This window comes from Aethalodelphis obliquidens, unplaced genomic scaffold, assembly GCF_003676395.1.
Source record: "Aethalodelphis obliquidens isolate GAN/ISIS:26980383/991018 unplaced genomic scaffold, ASM367639v1 scaffold8, whole genome shotgun sequence".
NCBI classification, from domain to species: domain Eukaryota; kingdom Metazoa; phylum Chordata; class Mammalia; order Artiodactyla; family Delphinidae; genus Aethalodelphis; species Aethalodelphis obliquidens.
The window spans coordinates 26,082,406-26,102,739 of NW_020837952.1; the positions used below are offsets into that span (position 1 = coordinate 26,082,406).

The following is a 20,334-nucleotide window of genomic DNA, read 5'->3' on the forward strand; positions in this document are numbered from 1 at the left end:
TAACTACTAAAAAAAAAAGAAAAAATCTTGACTTTTATAGTCAATCTCCTGAGGTTCTCAACAGGCATGAATAGATTTAAATTTTTTTCAAATCAAGATATGTAAGATCTGCTTACCATTTATTTGCACAGAAAATGAGTGAGAGAATGAGAAATCACAAAGCAACAAGCAGCTGTCATCTTTTTAAAATTTTCTAGTAAAAGTACGAGTTGGAAAATGTTTCAAGGTCCTTACAGCTTTTACAGTTAAGAAGAACTCTGTAAGTGCTCTCTGGTTTTTATTTCATCTGATAATTTAGATGGTTATCAAGGATTTAATTTTTTACAAAGAAAGGTAGCTCTTAATTCCAGGTCTTGAAAAGGCAATGTACAAGATGAGACTGGAACACCTAATGCCAGAAAACAAGGAGGCTATCCATGACCAAAAGGACACAGGAGCTAACTTGGAAGGGGCACCCACTGGCCACATATGAGATAATCTGGACATAAAAAAATAATGACTGCAATGGATTAAAACACTTTAACCATATAAAACAAACATATGACTTACCTTTGGAGGCAGCCTGGGCTCTGGCCCATTACTGTAAAACTGGTAAATAAAGGAAAAGCATGTGATCTTATCTTCCTTATATTTTAGAGAAACCAAGTAATTGATGAAGAGCTTGTCTTTAAAGAATTCGAACTACTAATGTAAACAGAATGATAGAACTTGAAAATTATCACTGCAATACCTAATGATATAATAGATCTGGGCAATAATTATCAATATTTGCTAAAACCATTACATAAAAGGTTGATGTCGAATTTTTAAATAGAGCAATCAAACTAATAACATCTGAATTTACTGACCTATCTTAACATCATTAAAAGTGAGACAACCAGACATTATGCACCTTCTGATGTGATTCAACAGAAATACACAACACTTATAAATTACTGCCCAAAAGGTATACATATATTGAATCTAGTAAAGTCTCTTCATCTAATTAACAATTTATAGAAAATAGGGGGGATAGAGGGACAAGTTAAACAGCATCTTAAAGATAGAATCAGCCAAATCCAGAATGTGGGAAATTCTACAGCACAAATGATCTAATTTCTTCAATTTGAAAAAAGGCATAAAAATTGGGGGTGTGTGTAATTTATAGGTTAAAAAAGGCTTAAGAGACATAGTAACCAAATGCAATGAATGACTCTCATTTGGATCTTTATTTGAATAAACAGTAAAAGGACATTTTTTGAGGTGTCGGGAAATTTGAACACGAAGTATTACAGGATGCGGCAGCCATGAAAATGGGCTTCTCCATGCTCCTACTGTGGGGTGGGTAATTAACTGACAGCTGCTGTGATTTGAATCTGCCATGGTGTGCAGCTAAGGCCCTGCTTCCTACTGGCTACTCCCTGCCAACAAAGGAGCATAGCAGGAATACAAAGGCAAGCCCATTCCTGCAAGATGTGGGACTACTCTGATGAATGGGCATCTTTGGCATGAGGACTTTTACAGACTTGCTAAAACTTTCTTCAAACTGCACTGTGGATTAAGACTTCCTGCTCAACCATCCTCCTTCCCTCTCTTCTTCACAGCAGTCAGGTCTATGCTGAGGTTTCCCAACCTGCCCTAGCTCCTGCCCCATTTTTCCTCACATGTGCTTTCCCCCAGCAGATCTCTTGCAGGCCTGCCAGAACCCCAACTAAACAGATGATATCAAGAAATTAGCATTAAATGAGTTGGGGATGCTAATATTGTGATTATTTTTTGAGCCTTATCTATTAGAGACACATACTCAGGTATTTACAGGTAAAACGATAGGATGACTGAAATTTAACTGTAAAAATACCTCAGCAAAAAATGAGAAAATGGGGGACAAATTAAGATTGGAAAAATATGGGTAATTTATCTTCTTTTATGTATATCTGAAAACATCCATAGTAAGATGTGAGAAATACCTGACCAATAATCCTCAAAACTGTCGAGCTCATCAAAAACAAGGGAAGTCTAAGAAACTCACAGCTAAGAAGGGTGTAAAGAGATACGACAACTAAGCATCATGCGGTATCGTAGAGTGGATCCTGGAACAGAGAAAGGACATTTGGGAAAAAGTGAGGCTACATGAACCAAGTATGAACTTCAGTAAATAATAATGTACCAATATTGATCCACTAATTATCACAAATGCACCACATTAACGTAAGACATTAATAACAGGGGAAACTGGGTGTGGGGTATTCGAGTACTCTCTGTACCATCTTCATAATAATTCTGTAATAGAAACTTGCTCCAAAGTTTTTAAAAAGTAAAAAAAAAACCAAACAGTAGATTACTTAACTATCTCATCATGTAAGAAAATAATGATCCCAAATTAGACTTTAATGTTTTTCTTTACTCACTGGGATGCAATTTTGTGACTTTACCCTCACCAGTCAATTAGCTAGAAAATGCTATTGAATTTCTGAGTGCACAGAGAGTAAACTGAAAATTCAGTCTCCCCATGGACCACCCCACAGTGTCTATACATAAAAAAAATGAAAACAAAACTATAACTCTGATGAAACATACATTTATTTGTTCCCATCAAGGTTTAAAATTTGACAAAAATGCATTTCTGTTACCAAAAACCTTCAGGCAATAACAGAGATCGACCTTAACACAGAAGAACAAAGATTTCATTCCACAGACTCTTGGACTTAAGAATTCATTTGAGTTCCAGAGATAATACTAAACTAATGGGGTCATGTCAAGCTGCCAGTATCCATGCTGAGGCTTTTCCTGATACAATCTTTTGCAATGTAAGCAACAATGAAAATATCATTTTTTTTTACAAGTTCATGTTATATTACTTATATAATGTCCAAAGACAAAAGGAGGACCAAGATCTTTGCTTAAAAATAGAAGTGCATAATGCAAATTTGCAAGCTTTGACCTGCATCAGAATCATTTGAAGGGCTTGTTAAAACACAGATTGTTGGGCCTCGCCTCATTCTGTTGTTGGGTGGGGCCCACGAATTTGTATTTCTAACAGGTTTCTAAGTGAAGCCAATGATACTAGTGCGGGGACCACACTTTGAGAACCACTGGGAAAATATTTAATAGGACAATAATTATGGCATGAAAGTGAGTATGTCATAGCAAAAGGCACAAAGTATTGCTTTGTGACCTTGGGCAAATTAACCTCCCAATCTGTACCTTGCATAGGTTTTAAGGAATCAAATAAAAACAATATTTAAAGCACTTAACACAATACCTGGCATATGTGGTTACTGAATTATTAATTATTGAATGTTTTTACGCTATACGAAATTAAGGTTAAAGTTATGTTCATACTGTTAACTGAGTCACTATGCTTAACTGAACTTAAGATATACTGATCTCAAAAGAGTTACAAGAAACAAGAGGTACTTTTAGTCTTCTTATGATCATTAATTATCATTCTGAAGTGTACATTTATTCATCCAATTACAATGTTCACTGATTAACTGATTTACTTTAAATAATAAAGAATACAGTTAATATGAAAATTACTGGCATAACTTTACTTTAGATTAGTGATGTTGTTTACTATCCTGAATTATCCATTCATGAAACTTTCAATCGGCTACAGAAGGCTAATAATTTTCCTACTTTTCTTAACACTGTATCAAATGAATGCATTCTTACCAAAACTGATTTGCAGGTTCTTCAAATGGAATTTCCTATGCCTTTGACTGATAGCTTTGTTTATACTTTTGCACTACAAAAATAATAAAAGGAGTCAGATACCTTTCTATTATTTTTCCTAAAACTTTGCTTCCATAAAGCTAAAATGTCCACTGATGACATCATTCACCTTTGTTTAACCACAGTAAATAGTTTACATTTCAAAGGAATGCAAACATTTCCCTGGATAAAAGCCTGTAATGTAATATAGACTGTAAATTTCATGTCCCGTAGTATATCTAAGCAGGTATAGCTGCTGATCATATATGGACTAAGACAATAATTTATCCTGAATAATTTTTCATACTTCAACATGAAAAAACATACCTAGCAGTCAAAACCCTTACTTCGTTTTTCTTTCACATGTATAAAGTCAAAGTCCAATCTACCTTTCCTAACTAGCTCATATTAATTTTTTTTCATACTGCTCAACTATCTGACACCAAGTAGCATTCTCCTTTATTAAAAGCATCTTTATTCAGTCAGAGCAGTTTTTTTAAAGTGAGAATTGAATTGTGCATTTGGTCCAGAATTAAGAGAGAAGTGTTTTGCTTTCTTTTTAACCTTACATGGTTAGACATTAAAAAAAAAAAAAAAAAAAGGTTTGTAAAGGGTATTATAACCAGCCCTACCTCTTTAACATGAAGGTCTAATATTACATAATTCTTTCCAAGAAGCTGACCGAGAGTAAAATGTAACCAACCTCTTGTAGAGGTGAAAAGAGAAAACTAGAGGCATGAGATTAAAAAATCATATGGGGGCTTCCCTGGTGGCGCAGTGGTTGAGAGTCCGCCTGCCGATGCAGGGGACACGGGTTCGTGCCCTGGTCCGGGAAGATCCCACATGCCGCGGAGCGGTTGGGCCCGTAAGCCATGGCGGTTGAGCCTGCGCGTCCGGCGCCCGTGCTCCACAACGGGAGAGGCCACAACAGTGAGAGGCCCGCGTACCGCAAAAACAAAAACAAAAAAAAAAAAAAAAAAAAAATCATATGGGTAGTTTATAGCTACTCATAGAATTGTGTGCACGCACAGAGTGAATCTAGAAGGAAAAACAAAAAATAGGGATTTGATGAAGTCTAAGATAAAGAGATCCAGTTCCAGTTGAGACTAGGAGACCTTGCAAATTTTTTCAATAAACTTGCAAATGGAGTACATTCTTACATAATGACTTGAGACTTTATCTAAACAGTCTGACTGAAAGATGCTTGTTCACTTGTTAGACATGTATGACATTACTGAGAAGATTTAGAGTTCTAGAAGTAAAGAAGACTGATTAGCCTGTGCAGGTGTATGAAGAATGACACATTAGGCAAGAGGTTATGTAAACCATTTACTAAAAAAACACAGACTGGATTTTTACATTCCCAGACCTCTACCTATCTTTTCTAAGTATGAGGGACCTGAAATTCTTTGACCACCATCAGATTTAGTGGATGACAGAGCAAATTTTGGATTAAGAAATTATTTGTGCAGTTTCAAAACACAAAAACAATTAAAATTTTTAGTCAGGTTGAACATGTACACTTCCTCATTCAAAAAGCCCCACCACGAATGTATTCAGATCTTATCAATACCATATTTTTGTTTTGTAAAATACAATTCCTTCTACAATAATATACTAATAAACATTTTAAAGTACTGCATACTGTTTCAGTAAGAGGCACATAATGAGAATATTAACATTGTCCTTTAACTTCGAAAATAAAACTCATGGTCAGGGTTTCACCGATAGTACAGGAAGGAAAAAAATAATTAACCAGTGTTAAAAATTAAACAAAAATTTACTTTTTATTGAGTATTTATTACTTTACATGCAAAGCATATTAAAAGTGAATCTATATCACGTTGACTACCCCAGTGAAAACCTACGCAATGGGAATTATGAAAGCTGTCTACACAATACTAATGTGATCAATAAATGATCCACATGTTTCTCTACAAATTTGCATTACCTGAATTAGCTGCTTTTTCAACAAAACAGTAATTTTAGCTTTCATATGGTCTTTACTGGTAACAGCAGACATCTGATACTTAAATTTAGCAGAAAAGCATAATAATAAAAACCCTGAATAGCACAGTCAAAACTTTCAAGAAACAAGTTCACCAAAAAAAGGTAATATACATCTATTAGGTATCCAGAGGGGGAAACAAAACAAAACAAAACAGGCATGTAATAAATGTCCATCAAGTGATCATCACTAACATTCTATTATTACCAAAGTGACTGCCAATATGTGAACTGTTTATTAGACTTAAATACCTAAAACAAACCAGTAATCAATAATGTATACAGAAAAACTAACTTAAAATTACATTTGAATACCATTAACAGTTTGGTGTATCTGACATAAACTGAATTCTTTTTACTTCACCACTGCTACAAATGCCTTTAAAATGTTCTTTTCATAATACATAATTATCTTAAAGAAACATGGTAAGATACTTCCCAAAATGCATCAGGTCTTTCATCCACCACTCAGTAAATGCTGCAGCAAATTAAACAGTACCTATTAACCAGACCTAAAATACAATGGCTGGATAATAAATACAAAAAGAATACTTTTGAATGAACTATTCAGATTAGACTGGCTAATGCTACTTAAGATATAGCACTCTTAAGATAGCACTGACACACACTATACAGATTGTACAATGCTAGATAGAAGGGCTGGTCCATGTCCATTTTTTGGAAACTTCTGTAATATCTAGAATTGTATACCCAGTTGACTAATAAATACTTGCTGAAAGAATAAGTATGAAAATTTAACATAACCCCCTCAACCATATTTTTCTCACATATAATTATTTTGGGGGGGTAGGATGGGGATATGACTTTAATATGCTGTGAGATTCTAGCTAAGTAAACTAAAAAAACAACGTGGGCTCAGGTTTTCTTGGACTATGATTCAAGTCTACACTGAGAATGAAACGACCAACTTCTATACATCAATGAGAAAACGTAACAGGATGGGGGGAAGTACCTTTGTTGATGGACCTGATGAGCAAAATGTTTGTCTTATTAGTACTATGTTTTCAGTTTATTGAAACAACAAAAGTGTCACTAGTTCTCAGATAAGTCGTACAAGTTACTCAATGGGATGTCCTTTATTTATGAGAGCATAGTTCCAATGCAAAAGAAGTCAAGTTTACTGTTACATATTAGGAATGGTTTAGATATAATAAGAGAACATTTACCACTGACTTTAACATGTTATTTTAAAGTTCTGATTCCTGAATGTTAGTTCCTTCTCACTTAATATATTCTCCCCAGTGATAAGCTGGTGTTCGGTTTTTCGTATTATAAGATGAAAATATATGCCTGAATCTTATAACAGGTTATTAACATTATGAATAGTTATTAAATAAGTGCCAACATTGCATGAACTTACTAGGTACTGAGTCAAGATCAAAGAACTACAAAAAAGATGAAAGATAACTATCACTATACATATGAATACTGTGTAGGACATCAGATTAATCATCAAACCCAAGGTCCTTCCTATTTTGTCTTTTGGTGTTGAACATACGGACGTGCTACTACATTGACTTGCATTATTTTCCACAAAGTATTAGTGGACTCAAAAACTTGCATTTTAATTTCTAATTATAAAAATCCAGAGTAATCCAGAAAACAGAAACCACATGTAACTGAGGTAGGTTTTTTACCTTAAGAATACATTGCTTTCTACTGCAACTAGAAAGTTATTTTTAAAAACACATTGTTTCAGATATCTGCTCCTGATACTTAACCTTCTGTTATAAACTACTTGAGCAAGTATTACAATGTTAATCTACTATATTTAATAAATTCCCTTAGAAATACACACCCTAAAGCCTTCCTCTTCCTCTCTAAAGGTAACTATAGTGCAATAAAATTAGTAACAATTCTAGAAAGATGAAACAGATATTACTACAGTAATTCCCAAGTTTATGCATGTCAGAAATCAAGGAGGAGAGTCACATTCATTTTAAAGATGATAAACTTACTGTTTTGAAAATAATATCATAAACACATTAGAACTTTGGATATGCTTTATTATGCCACAAATTCCCAAGAGATATAAGAAATATTATTTCTGAACGGGACTAATAATTTCACAAATACTAGCACTTTATTGACAATAGCCAAGTTTTTTAAGGTCATGCACATGTATTTAAGTAACCTTTTTAAAATCTCGTGCTTTTTATAAAATTTAAAGGGAAACTGTAGCAGATCCTACTTTATTTTTCAATATTCAGTGTAAAAATCTATATGTGATATAAATATACATTTTAAGGACAGGAGGGAGGACTGCAAATGAACTGCTTTGCCTAAGTTGCCAGGCTCCTGCATAGGTACCGTTATGTAAAAGATCATTGTTGGAAATGCTCCTGATAAACTGAAATAAAGGAAAAACTTTAAAACAGCTTGGTCTTTAAAAGCATTAATACCTGGCATAATTTTAAAGGGGGAAATGAAATATTCCTTTACTTCCAAATGGATTAAACAGAAAAGTCAAAATACTTCTCTTATTGAAAAACGAGTACACAAATACATTTTAAGGCTGGATACTAACACCATTTTCACAACATCCAAAGTATGGATGGGAAACTAGGCAACACCGATATTTCTGCCATATGCCTAAGGGTAAACAAAGGGAGATGAGGACTTCACCCCCAAAGATGGTGACTGAGCCTGGCATACCACTTTGACATGTGGGCAGCAGATCACTGTTCCCATGCTGGGACTATTCTCCAAAAAGGATGCCCTTATGCAGTAATTCTACAACTTTATCAAGTTTGGTAATCTAACATTGAACTTTTTGCTAAATATATATATAGACATATGTGAAGTTCTCCAGTGACCAAGTTAATTATTAAATAAACTAAATGGTGAAAAAATGCTAATAGCTAAAATTATGTTAATTTCAGGGTTTTCAATGGAAGATATAGGAGGAAAGAGGCAAGGGTAGCTGTTTCCAAATCTAAGTTATGAACAGAATCATTAGATGTTGAGCTTTAAAAATTCTATCCAGGGTCTCAACCTAAACCTATCTAGAAGCTATAACCCAAGAATTCTTTTTAAGCAACCCAAATGATTCTGATGATTAGTCAAGGTTGAAACTTCTGAATTGGGGGCATGGGGGAGGGGAGAGGGCACGATCTAGATTATTGCAGAGTTTTAGTGTTCAACATTGATATTTATCATTTACTCTGCATTTTTTCCCAACTGTCTCACCTTCCCTATTTTTCTAACAGTGAATAATGAAGTGGCTTAGCACGTAAAAGGAAAAGAGTCAGTAGGGTACCCAAAATGGGTTTTTACTATGTTCAAGCCATTTACATACATTAATTGGATAAAAGGGTACCAGTAGACTGTTTGAGATTCAACTTCAGACAGATATTTCTTAATGTATTTTAAAGGAGAAGGTTTCCTTACTCAACATGAGAATGTAATAATATAAAATAATTCTAAACATTATTGTTACTTAATAAAAGAGAAAATTTGTATAATTCTTCAAAATAATTGTTTTTATAAATCCAATGTTAGGAAGAAAATCCCTTAAATTTGAGGTAGGGGAATAATTCTCTCATATGGGAACAACTGTGTCACAGTGTTATCCTCCAAGTTAGAAATTAAGCAAAGTATTTCAGTATTATTTCTGTTTACATACTGTTTTGTTACAGTAAGTACAAATGTTTTAAATGTGGATAAATATTTTGGTTTTGATTTTAATGCATATGATAATTAAAAATATGGATTTTTTTTTTCCTTCTACACTGAAATTGTATACACTCTCTAGGCTTGATGAATAAACAACTTTTAAAATACCCCATGTTCACTTATAAACCTTGGAATAATAATAAAAAAAAAAGTAGTACCTACATAAGAAATTTTACATTAAAATTACAATTGTATGTTTTTCTGAAGTCAAAGTGATTTTAAATTTATTTCAATATTTGAATACAAAATAGTACATTTTAATTTACTATAGCATAATTCAAGTATTCTCTTAAATTTTATATTTAGCCAACTAGTATATGATATTAACTGACTTTTTATAATAGCTTTCCTTTTTTAAAGATGACTGTTATACAAAAGAGTGTGACTCTATGTTCCTCTAAATTGCTTAGAATAAGTTGAGAGAACAAATGACAGTAGATAAAGACGGTTAGGAGTAAATCATCAACATATAAAAGGTTGCACACATCAGTAATAAGGCATTTGCAGGTAACTCCCTAAAAAGTATTTGAATTCATGTAAACAAAGACTATGTATATTCTTTTAGGGAGAAAATGCACTACCATAGATGAAATATATTCAGATGGTTGTGACTTTAAACCATATGTTATTTGAATACCACACAAAACCGAAAGAGGCATAACCTACCAGTTTAATAACTAAAAGATGTTACTTATTTGTGAACTAAAAGGTTGATACTTTTTGAAACTGATAATGAAAAAGAAATATTTTGAAAATAAACATCCACTGTTTTCTAGAAATAAATATACATACTTAGTTAGTTTAATGTATTACAGCATAGGAATACTGTCCTAGCGCCCAAAACATTCAATCAGTAGTTTTAAAATATTTTTCCACACTGAGCCTTGAATCTTCTACCTTGTTAGCTGCCCAACAACTTTCAAAAGAGTTTTATTCTCCTGCTTTAGTTGTTCATTTTCATCTTCTATGTCATCTAGGTCCTTAAGGAAACAAAAAGGAAAATAATACGTAAGTTTTAAAAACACTTAAAAGTATTCTGAAGGTGATAAAAAAAATTTCAAAAATATACATTCAAAGATAATTCATACAAGCAATTAGTCTGCAAACGAGGGCTAGTTCTGAAAATAACTTTGGAAGGAATATGCCCCACCTAAAGGCAGCATCCACTACTTAGACTCCTCACTGGTATCATGATAATGCAGGCCAGCTCCTGCCAGATCTTTCAGTTTTTAAAGAGAAGCCAGAAATCAGAATTCTTTATTGTGAATCTTCCAATTTTTAATCACTATAAATAATTTAAGTTTTTAGTTAAAAACAAATCCCTCCTTCCCCAAACTAAGAGCTAAATACATATGCAGTCAATGTGAGGTTTGGGGCCTTGGATTGCAACCCTGTGTCAAATTAGGCATCAAAAAGATCCAGGTACAAGTTCTAGATGTACCCCTACCACCTTGGTGATCTTTGACAAGTATGCATGTTGCAGGGGGAGAATTTGGGGAGGTGACAGAACTGAGGTATACAGAAAAGGAGGTCTGGGGCTTACAGAGTTGATCTGGTTCAATTTATGTTAGGCTTCTCTATGATATTTTGTTTAAGGGAAAGGTTTCGAGCTTAAAAAAATGCGAAAGCCACTAAACTAGGTGCTTTAAAGTTATCTGATTCTAGCTCTATGTTCCTTATATTAATCTTAGTACCATATAAACACCAGTTGGTAAATACAAAGGCAATCCACTATAAGTTTTAGTTTGAAGAAAGACTATTTCAAGGTAGACTATTTACTGATGGTTGGAAAAGAAAACATTTATAGATTTATCCTTGCAATTCAAAATACTAAACTTGGAGAAATCAATTTGAATTCTAAGTGTACTACTGGATAGCAAAATTCTGAAACATTTAGTATACTGTCTTTGAACAATTAGGTAAATGAGTTTTAAATGTTCAAACACAGAATTTGTATTTACTCACAAACTAAATTAATGATATTAGGAAACTAATTTGTTGAAACTAACAATAATAAAGATACGGGATTCCTAAAATCACTACAACTGAGACCTACCTAAGATTTAGAATTAAATAATAAAATACATTCACATATCATTTACTAGATTACAAACTCTGTAAGGGCAGGTTTTTTTTTATTCTTTTTAATGAACACACTGACTAAGACAATGTGAATACATCATAGACATAAAAATATTTACAGATTTTATTAAATCATATTCTAGAACCAAAAGAGGAATGCCCGTGTTCCAAACCAAGATGAAAGGCAGTCTATAAGAATGGAAGAGCTTACTTAGAATTAAAACTATTGAATACCTGAGGGTCAAATACTGGCTCAGCAGATAACTATGTGATTACTACATATGACCTTGAGCAAGTTAAACTCTGAGTTTCAGTGTCCTCATCCACACCCTGCAGTTAATGCTGGAGAGCTGTATTAGAATAAGTCTGCACATAATGAAGCTTTCTATTTTCCCTTCTTTTAGAATTAGAGTTAAGATTGGATTAGGAATTTGTTCCGTTTTTCCCTGAAGCAAATTTATTTCTTTCCTCCATCTTATGTAAAGCCTTCGAAAAAGGGAAACTATGAAATCTCTCCTCATTACCATTACCTAAGTATGGCCTAGCATTAATACCTGCTTCTTAAGCAGGGAGTAAATTCTAGGGCTGAAAGAGAAAAAAAAAAAGAGAGACCTTAGGTTTAGGCTACACCTAAAGCTGGGGATGCATATGTATAACTGAAGAAAAAAAAGTGGTGAAAATACCACAAAGACAAGGACATATGGAGTTTCTTATGGCAAGACAGTAGCAATTTTAGTTCTTCACTGGGGCAACTCTGTACCAGTACCATTTTATGTGTGGTGCTGACCAAGCTGCCTCTTACCTCCAGACTCTAACAAAACACAGAACAAATCCATTCACTGGTCCATCCCCAAAAGAACAATATTAAGTAAATACAACTGACTGGTAACTGGCCAGAGGAAATCAGTTTATGGAATGAAATGACGGTTCTGGCTACCACAAATTACTATTGCATTAACAAAAGAATGAACTATTTAGTTCATATTATTATTTAATAAAATTAAATAATTTCTTCATATTTATGTATTTTCATCCAGTTGACAGAAAAAAAGGAAACCATTAAACTGAAATATGTGAATACTCACTCGATTTAACAAATCAATTTCTTCTTTGAGTTTTCCAATCATTTCCTCTTTATCTTGCATTAGTCTCACAAGTCTTAAGTTTTCTTGTCTTTCTCTTACCACTTCCTGGTAGATATAATTACAAAGTATTAATTGGGAAGTAACAAGTTGTTTATAATCTTAAATAGCATACATCTGCTAAGTCTGGTGAAGTACCTTAGATACATGAAGATTTCCAATGAATTTCTTAAGTCACTTGGTAAGGAAAGGAGGACCCCATCCCAGAAAAGAACCAGAGAATGAGAGGAATACAGGAGTTGTAAAATATACTTCTGATTAAATCTATGTTTACCCAAGTTTTTAACAAATACCAATACTCAATGACTTTAGCTCTTTAGTTGATCACCACCATTAGTAATAAAATATCTTAACATTTAATGACCAATACCCTGTTGAAGAAAATTCAAAATTTTAATAAAAAATACAAAGTTCAAGAAAAGGAGATGGCTCTATGGAAAACTCTAAACAGAAAAATAATGATCCTCCATTTTACTTCTGGCTCTGCCAGTTAACTGACAATGGATAAAATGAAGGAACTGAAAATGATTACTGGTTTTTAAACTTTTTTTTTCTTTAAACAATGCAACACCTTTTCCAAAGAAATCTTATCAGAAGCCTGGACTTTACGCTGGGTCAGCCACCTTGGGGGCAAAAGTGAAGCAGAACTGAAAAGGTCTCACATAGAATTTGGCTTCTTTCTTACTCACCCTCAGAGGAAAGCAGCCAGCCGGCCTCATTAATCAGCTGCTGCCAACTGCTAGGAACTCAATCCAAACTCTTGTGGAACTTTAAAAGCCCTTCTGAAGAACCCCCTTGAAAACTATTATACTATGTATTCCTTAAAGTTTTTAATTTAAACTCACAGAAACTAGGGTTAAAGTTCGAATGTGAACTAACAATAATCATAATATTATAAAAAGAAACAATTTTTAAAATTCAATCTCTACTTAAAACAATTTTTATATCACAAGGAATAGTTTCAGTTCAGCAAAATAAAACACATTTTCAACAATCAGAAAGTAATTCAGCACCATTATCAATTTTAGGGATTTAATGTTTACAGAACAAAGTTGAGACCCCATGGTTAATAAATTAATGCCAATATTCATTTGAGATGTTCTCAAAGATACTCCTAAACAGGTTTATCCTTAAAATTGTTTCAAACACCACAGTGGCTCTAGGCTCTACCTCACAACCCAGAAGAAAGTCTACAATCTGTACAGATAATATAATAAACACACAGTAGTACATACTGCTAGCAGAGACTTCTAACCATTTCAAAGGCAAAGATTGTTTTCAATATATTAAAGATAACACTTGGCAAAATGAGAGTATCCATTAAATATTAACCAATTCAAGAGCTGGCTCCATTTCTAAAAGTTTTAACATCAACAGAACTGGACAGAAAAGTATTAAGGAAATCAGAAAATGCTTAGCCATTATGCATCTAGAAAATATATAATTAAGAGTGATTCAAAGCTTTTATTTGACTACACATGGAAGTACCGATTAACACTACTGGTTATCTTCCATTAGTGCCCCTCATTCTTTTCCCTTTTTTGTCACTGTCTCTTCCTTACACATTTCAATTTTTCTCTGTGCTGCTATGAAAGTGAAAAAGGGATCCCAATGGTATATTAATTTCATAAATCTTAAATAATTTGTAATTCATACCTTTTCAAGATCTTCAATTTTCTTTTCCAATGTGCTACTTGAGACCAAATTACCTGAAGCATTTGCATCCCTGTTATACCTGCTGAACCCACTTCTATCTGTTCGGGAAAATCTACTTGAGACATCTTCTTCAGAGGCAGTGGTTGTGCTATGGAAATAAAAAAGATACAAAAATTTTTTTTTTTTTTTTTAGATGTTGGGGGTAGGAATTTATTAATTAATTTATTTATTTTTGCTGTGTTGGGTCTTCGTTTCTGTGCGAGGGCTTTCTCTAGTTGTGGCAAGCAGGGGCCACTCTTCATCGTGATGCGCGGGCCTTTCACTATTGTGGCCTCTCTTGTTGCGGAGCACAGGCTCCAGATGCACAGGCTCAGTAGTTGTGGCTCATGGGCCTAGTTGCTCCGGGGCATGTGGGATCCTCCCAGACCAGGGCTCCAACCCGTGTCCCCTGCATTAGTAGGCAGATTCTCAACCACTGTGCCACCAGGGAAGCCCCCCAAATTTTTAAAGATACCTAATATTCAGCAAGGAGAGTGCCAAGAGTATTTTCTGTTCACCCTAAACAATTATCATTCCCCTGAGGACACATGGTTATAATAGCCAACTTATTTATAATTATGGAAGTTAATCATTATTCCAACACGATAAAAAAATTTTTTTTAAATTAATTCTTTTGACCAGTATCTACTGAGTAGCTGCTAAGTACCAGACACTGTTATGAGTACTGAAGATGGAACAGGAAACACAGATGTGCAAACATGGACTCTGACTTTCATAGAGCTTTCAGTGTAATAGGAATATAACCAATGACAATAAAGCAAGACAACTATCACAATAAGGTAAGTGTAAGGTACTCTGAGAACTATGACAGTGGACCTAATGTAGCCTATCTGTAGTGAAGAACCACTTTCTTTCTCCTTTTATTTTTAAATTCCATTACATCATGGACAAACACTTTTTTTTTTTTTTGGCTGTGCTGGGTCTTCACTGCTGCACACAGGCTTTCTCTAGTTGCATCAAGCAGGGGCTACTCTTCATTGTGGTGCACGGGCTTCTCATTGAGGTGGCTTCTCTTGTGGCGGAGCACAGGCTCTAGGCACACAGGCTTCAGTAACTGCAGCACACGAGCTCAGTAGTTGTGGCTTGTGGGCTCTAGAGCACAGGCTCACTAGTTGTGGCACACAGCAGCTGTTACGCGGCATGTGGGATCTTCCCAGACCAGGGCTCAAACCCGTGTCCCCTGCATTAGCAGGCGGATTCTTAACCACTGTACCACCAGGGAAGTCCCCATGGACCAATACTTTTGTAAGATCAAACAAAAATGAACTGGAAAAATAAAAGTAAAAAAGGCCATACAAAATACAAGCCTAAATGTTTTATTAGATTCAGACCCATAAAATTATATTTCAAAAACAGGATAAACAAAAAAGAAAAGAATTACATAAAACTGCAGAATTTTCATTGGAAGTATGCATATAGGCAATTATAGAAAACAGCTATCGCACTAGCAACTTTTGTCATTTCATAATTCTTATTTAACCAAAAGTTATCACTGAAATAGCCATTCTTCATATTAAACACCAATTCACACATTCTGAACTAATAGCATATGTCAATATTTAAAGTTTTTAATATAATAAGCTTGCTTCTTGCTTTTGCATTAGTTATCTATTACTGCATAAAAAAATATGCCAAAACCTAGTGGCTTAAAATAACACAGTTATTATCTGACAATTTCTGTTGGTCAGGAATCTGGAAGCAGATTAGCTGGGTGTTCATGATTCAGGGTCTCTTATGAGGTTTTAGTCAAGATGTTGGTCAGGGCTACAGTCATCTGAAGCCTTGTCTGGACTGGAGAATTTGCCTCACTGAGCTGATGGTAAAAGGCCTCATCAGTTTCTCACTGGTTGTTGGCCAAAAGCCTCAATTCCTCAGTATGAGGGCCTCTCTACTGGGCTGTGCACAAGGCAGCTGGCTTCCAGAGAGAAAGCGACACAACAACCAAGACAGACACTGCAGTCTCTGTTATGACCTAAACTCAGAAGTGACATACTATCACATCAACCCCATGTTGAATGTGGAAGGGGATTACACAAGGTGAAAATACCAGGAGGTAGAGCTTCCTGGGGGCTCTTTTGGAGGCTGGCATCATTCTTGCTAATCTACCGAATCTAGGTTGGACTGATGACAATGCTGATCACAAGGTGTAAGGTATATCTAAACTACCTCTATGATTTGTTTTAGTAGCACTCACAACAGAGAAATTAGTTTCACAGATGTATATTGACCAAAACAGGGGAAGAGACTTTGAAGCAATTTTAGCAAGCTCAGGATATTCAGTTTTAACTTTTACCCAATATGCAGAAAATGACACTTTTCAAAATTTGTCCTCAATTCTTTATTGGTAGCCAGTTCCAAAAATTTATCCATCAAAAGTATAGTTAAATCTATAATAACTTTTGATGAAAAATAATAGATTCTTGATCTATTAATTTCCTATGCACGGGTTTTCTTTTGATGGAAAATAAAATTCAAAGTCTTATCAAATTTGTAAGGTATATGCTTATAACATTTTGCAACAGTGCAATATTAAAATCATCACCTACTTACTGATAAATTGTGGAACCCATCATAACAATTTGAAGAATCTTTTCCCCAAAATTTCTAACTTTCATTTTTGTCCTTTGACCTTATGTAACACTGAAAACATTTGATATTTCTTTCTTGCATGAAAGGCTAATTAAGATCATTTTTTAAAAAACAATGATGCTATCAGACAAATAACCTTAATTCACATATTTTAAAAGCTGGGGACTAAACTAGTTTCTTTTTAAAAAAAAAATGAAGTATAGTTGATTTACAAAACCTGATTTTTTATCTTGTAAAAACATGAAGTGTTCATGCCAAAGGTCAAATACTTTGCCTGAAAATTTCCCTTTAAAAATTATTGTATACCTCAGCATATCGTAACAGCTGATTGGCTCAGCTTCCAAACTATCATTTAGTTGTTTTAAAACCTCAAATTTAATGTATTAGTGTTTAAGTAATTCACACTTTTAGCGAACTGTTAATTTAGTTGATATACCAAGTACACTACTTAGTTCAGCCGACATAACAAGACTTTCTCAATGAAACAAGCAGGAAGTTGATTTACATTCTGGCACAAGTTTCAACATTTTTTCCCTGTCACTGTCTATATAATAATCAGAACATACTCCTGCAAAGCAAAGCAAAACACCAAACCACATTTGTTGACTTGGTAACTCTTCAAAGTTTTATATATCTCAGACAAGCTGTGTTTGTCAGCAAGGAAGCTGAAAAATAAATTCTTCCTTCACATTACTGTCATGTGAGCAAAATCAATGTGCTGATCATATTGTAAGAAAAATTCCTTTGCTATCCTGATTTGTCTAAGAGTTGGTCTTCTGTATGACTAAAACTGTCCCTAAATATACCAAGCTATGGGTGTTGCTGGGAAATATTACATGAACTACCTTCTTTGCTACAGATTCATCCAACAACTTCCAGCGAACATCTTTGTCTTGTCATTTGTGTGTAGTTTTTTAATGTTAGCAACCTGAAGTCAGACTGTAAAAGAAACTCACAAAATACTAATGAAATCCTGAATATATATGAAATCCTGAAGATCTCTTCTGTCAGCTTAACTGTAATAGTTCTTCTTTCAAATAAGGCATTTGTGGTTGTGAATATAATTATGTCATGCATGTAAATGCCACTTAAATTTTGATGGTTTTATTGTTTTAGCAGCCAGTACATCACTGCAAATAACCCACTGTGGTTTTAGCACTTCCCATCAATAATGGCTAAAAATTGAACTCAATATAGGAGGGAGGATACTTCCCAACAAAACTAGTACAAACTCTTTTGGTCTGTACCTCTTTGAAATTACTTCCATCATCATCATTTGGTTTAGTATTACTGTCACATTCAGAAAAGATGTATCTTTTTTTATTAAAAAAATAATCTAGGAAAGCTTCCTTTATCATAAGTAAATTAAGATTGAAAATAAAGAATATAAATTTTAGGGCTTCCCTGGTGGCGCAGTGGTTGAGAGTCCGTCTGTCGATGCAGGGGACACGGGCTCATGCCCCAGTTCGGGAAGATCCCACATGCCACGGAACAGCTAGGCCCGTGAGCCATGGCCACTGAGCCTGCGCATCCGGAGCCTGTGCTCCGCAATGGGAGAGGCCACAACAGTAAGAGGCCCGCGTACCGCAAAAAAAAAAATTTTACTTCCTAGATTTAGGTAATACTAACAAAAGCAGAAATTGAAAAGAATAAAAAAGGTTTTTTGTTTTTATTTGTTTTATTTTGATTTATTATATATTTACTTTTTAATTATTTTACTTATGAAACAAGAATATGCCTGATTAAATTTAACACATGATTTTTAAGGTAAATAAATCCTTCTTCAATTCTTACACATTTTGGGTTACAAATGACTAACATAAAAATAACACAGGTAGAGCAGAATACACATTCTTCTCTAGCTTGCATGGTATACTAACCAAGATAAACCATATTCTGAGCCATAAAACACACTTTCACAAATTTATAAGAACAGAAACCATATAATGTCTGCTCTTAGGCCACAACAGAATTAGACTAGAACCAGTAACAGCCCCAAAATAACATGCAGATTAAACAGTGCACTCCTAAATAACACATAGGTCAAAGAAGAAATCTCAAGAGAAATTTTAAAATATTTTGAACAAAATGAAAACGAACCCACAACTTATAACTTGTGGAATGCAGTAAAAGCAGTGCTTAGAGGGAAATTTATAGCAATGAATGCATATATTAGAAAAGAAGATAGATTTAAAATGAATAGTCTAAGTTTCTACCTTAGGAAACTAGAAAAGAAAGAGCAAATTAAATCCAAAGTAAGCAGAATAAAAGAATAACAAGAACCAGAGCAGAAATGAATGAAATTGAAAACAGGAAACCAACACAGAATAATCAATGAAACCAAAAGCTATTTCCTTGAAAATATCAATATAAGCAATAGGCCTCTAGCCAAGCTAACTAAGAAAAAGAGAGAATCTCTTCCAGAAGATAAAAGCAGAGGAAATATTTCCTAACTCATTTTATGAGGCCAGCATTACCCTAATACCAAAACCAAAGATATCGCAAGAAAAGAAAACTAAACACTAAGATGTCTCATGAACATTGATGCAAAAATCCTCAACAAAATATTTGCAAATCAAATTCGAGAATGTATAAAAAGAATTATACACCAAAATCAAGTGGGATTTATTCAAGCCTGGTTCAACAGTTTAAAAAAAAATCAATTAATGTAATCTATCACAGTAACAGGCTAAAGAAAATCACATGATCACCCATAAATTCAGAAAAAGTATTTGATAAAATCGAACATCTATTCATGATAAAAACTGGACAAACTAAGCACAGACGGGAACTTACTTGACTTGATAAAGAAGAACTACAAAAAACCTACATCATATGAAATGGTAAGACACTCAAAAGCTTTCCTGCTAAGATCAGGAGAAGGCAAGAATGTCCCCCCCCCCCCACTATTCCTTTTCAGCATCTTACTGGAAGTCCTAGGTAATGCAATAAGACAAGAAAAGGAAATAAAAGTAATACAGGCTGGGAAGGAAGAAATAAAACTGTCTTTGTTCACAAATGATAAGATCATCTATGGAGAAAATGTGAAAGAATCCACACCAAAAAATTCCTGGAACTAATAAGCAATTATAGCAAGGTTGCAAGATACAAGGTTAACATACAAAAGTCAATCCCTTTCCTACACGCCAGCACTGAACAAGCAGAATTTGAAATTAAAAACACAATACATTTACATTAGCTCTCTCCAAAATGAGATACTTAGGTATAAATCTAATTAAATATATACAACATCTTCGTGAGGAAAACAACAAAACTCGAATGAAAGATACCAAAGAAGAACTAAATAGAGAAATAATCCCTGTTAATGGATAGGAAGAGTCAATATTGGCAAGATGTCACTTCTTCCCAACTTTGATTTCCCACTATCTACTGGCTCAATGAAAGCCGA

General features: G+C 34.1%; 1 protein-coding gene and 1 long non-coding RNA gene across 6 annotated transcripts in view; both read right to left on the minus strand.

Moving 5' to 3' along the window:
* LOC113620782 (uncharacterized) overlaps nucleotides 1–4,446 on the minus strand; it is a 95,113-nt gene extending 90,667 nt beyond the window's left edge. For 3 of the 5 annotated variants that reach the window (XR_003432910.1, XR_003432913.1, XR_003432909.1), the window contains exons 1-3: nucleotides 3,655–4,446; nucleotides 1,947–2,069; nucleotides 550–588 (exon numbers count right to left, since the gene is read on the minus strand). This is a non-coding gene — a long non-coding RNA (uncharacterized LOC113620782). The remainder of the gene's footprint in view (nucleotides 1–549; nucleotides 589–1,946; nucleotides 2,070–3,654) is intronic. The other 2 variants (XR_003432912.1, XR_003432911.1) reach the window with 1 other exon arrangement.
* A 1,008-nt stretch (nucleotides 4,447–5,454) lies between these two features.
* The window catches only part of PAWR (pro-apoptotic WT1 regulator), a 105,801-nt gene continuing 90,921 nt past the window's right edge, over nucleotides 5,455–20,334 (minus strand). Inside the window, exons 5-7 of the mRNA XM_027107089.1 lie at nucleotides 14,277–14,424; nucleotides 12,564–12,668; nucleotides 5,455–10,376 (exon numbers count right to left, since the gene is read on the minus strand). Coding sequence (XP_026962890.1) covers nucleotides 10,290–10,376; nucleotides 12,564–12,668; nucleotides 14,277–14,424 — 340 coding nt within the window. The 3' untranslated portion in view covers nucleotides 5,455–10,289. The remainder of the gene's footprint in view (nucleotides 10,377–12,563; nucleotides 12,669–14,276; nucleotides 14,425–20,334) is intronic.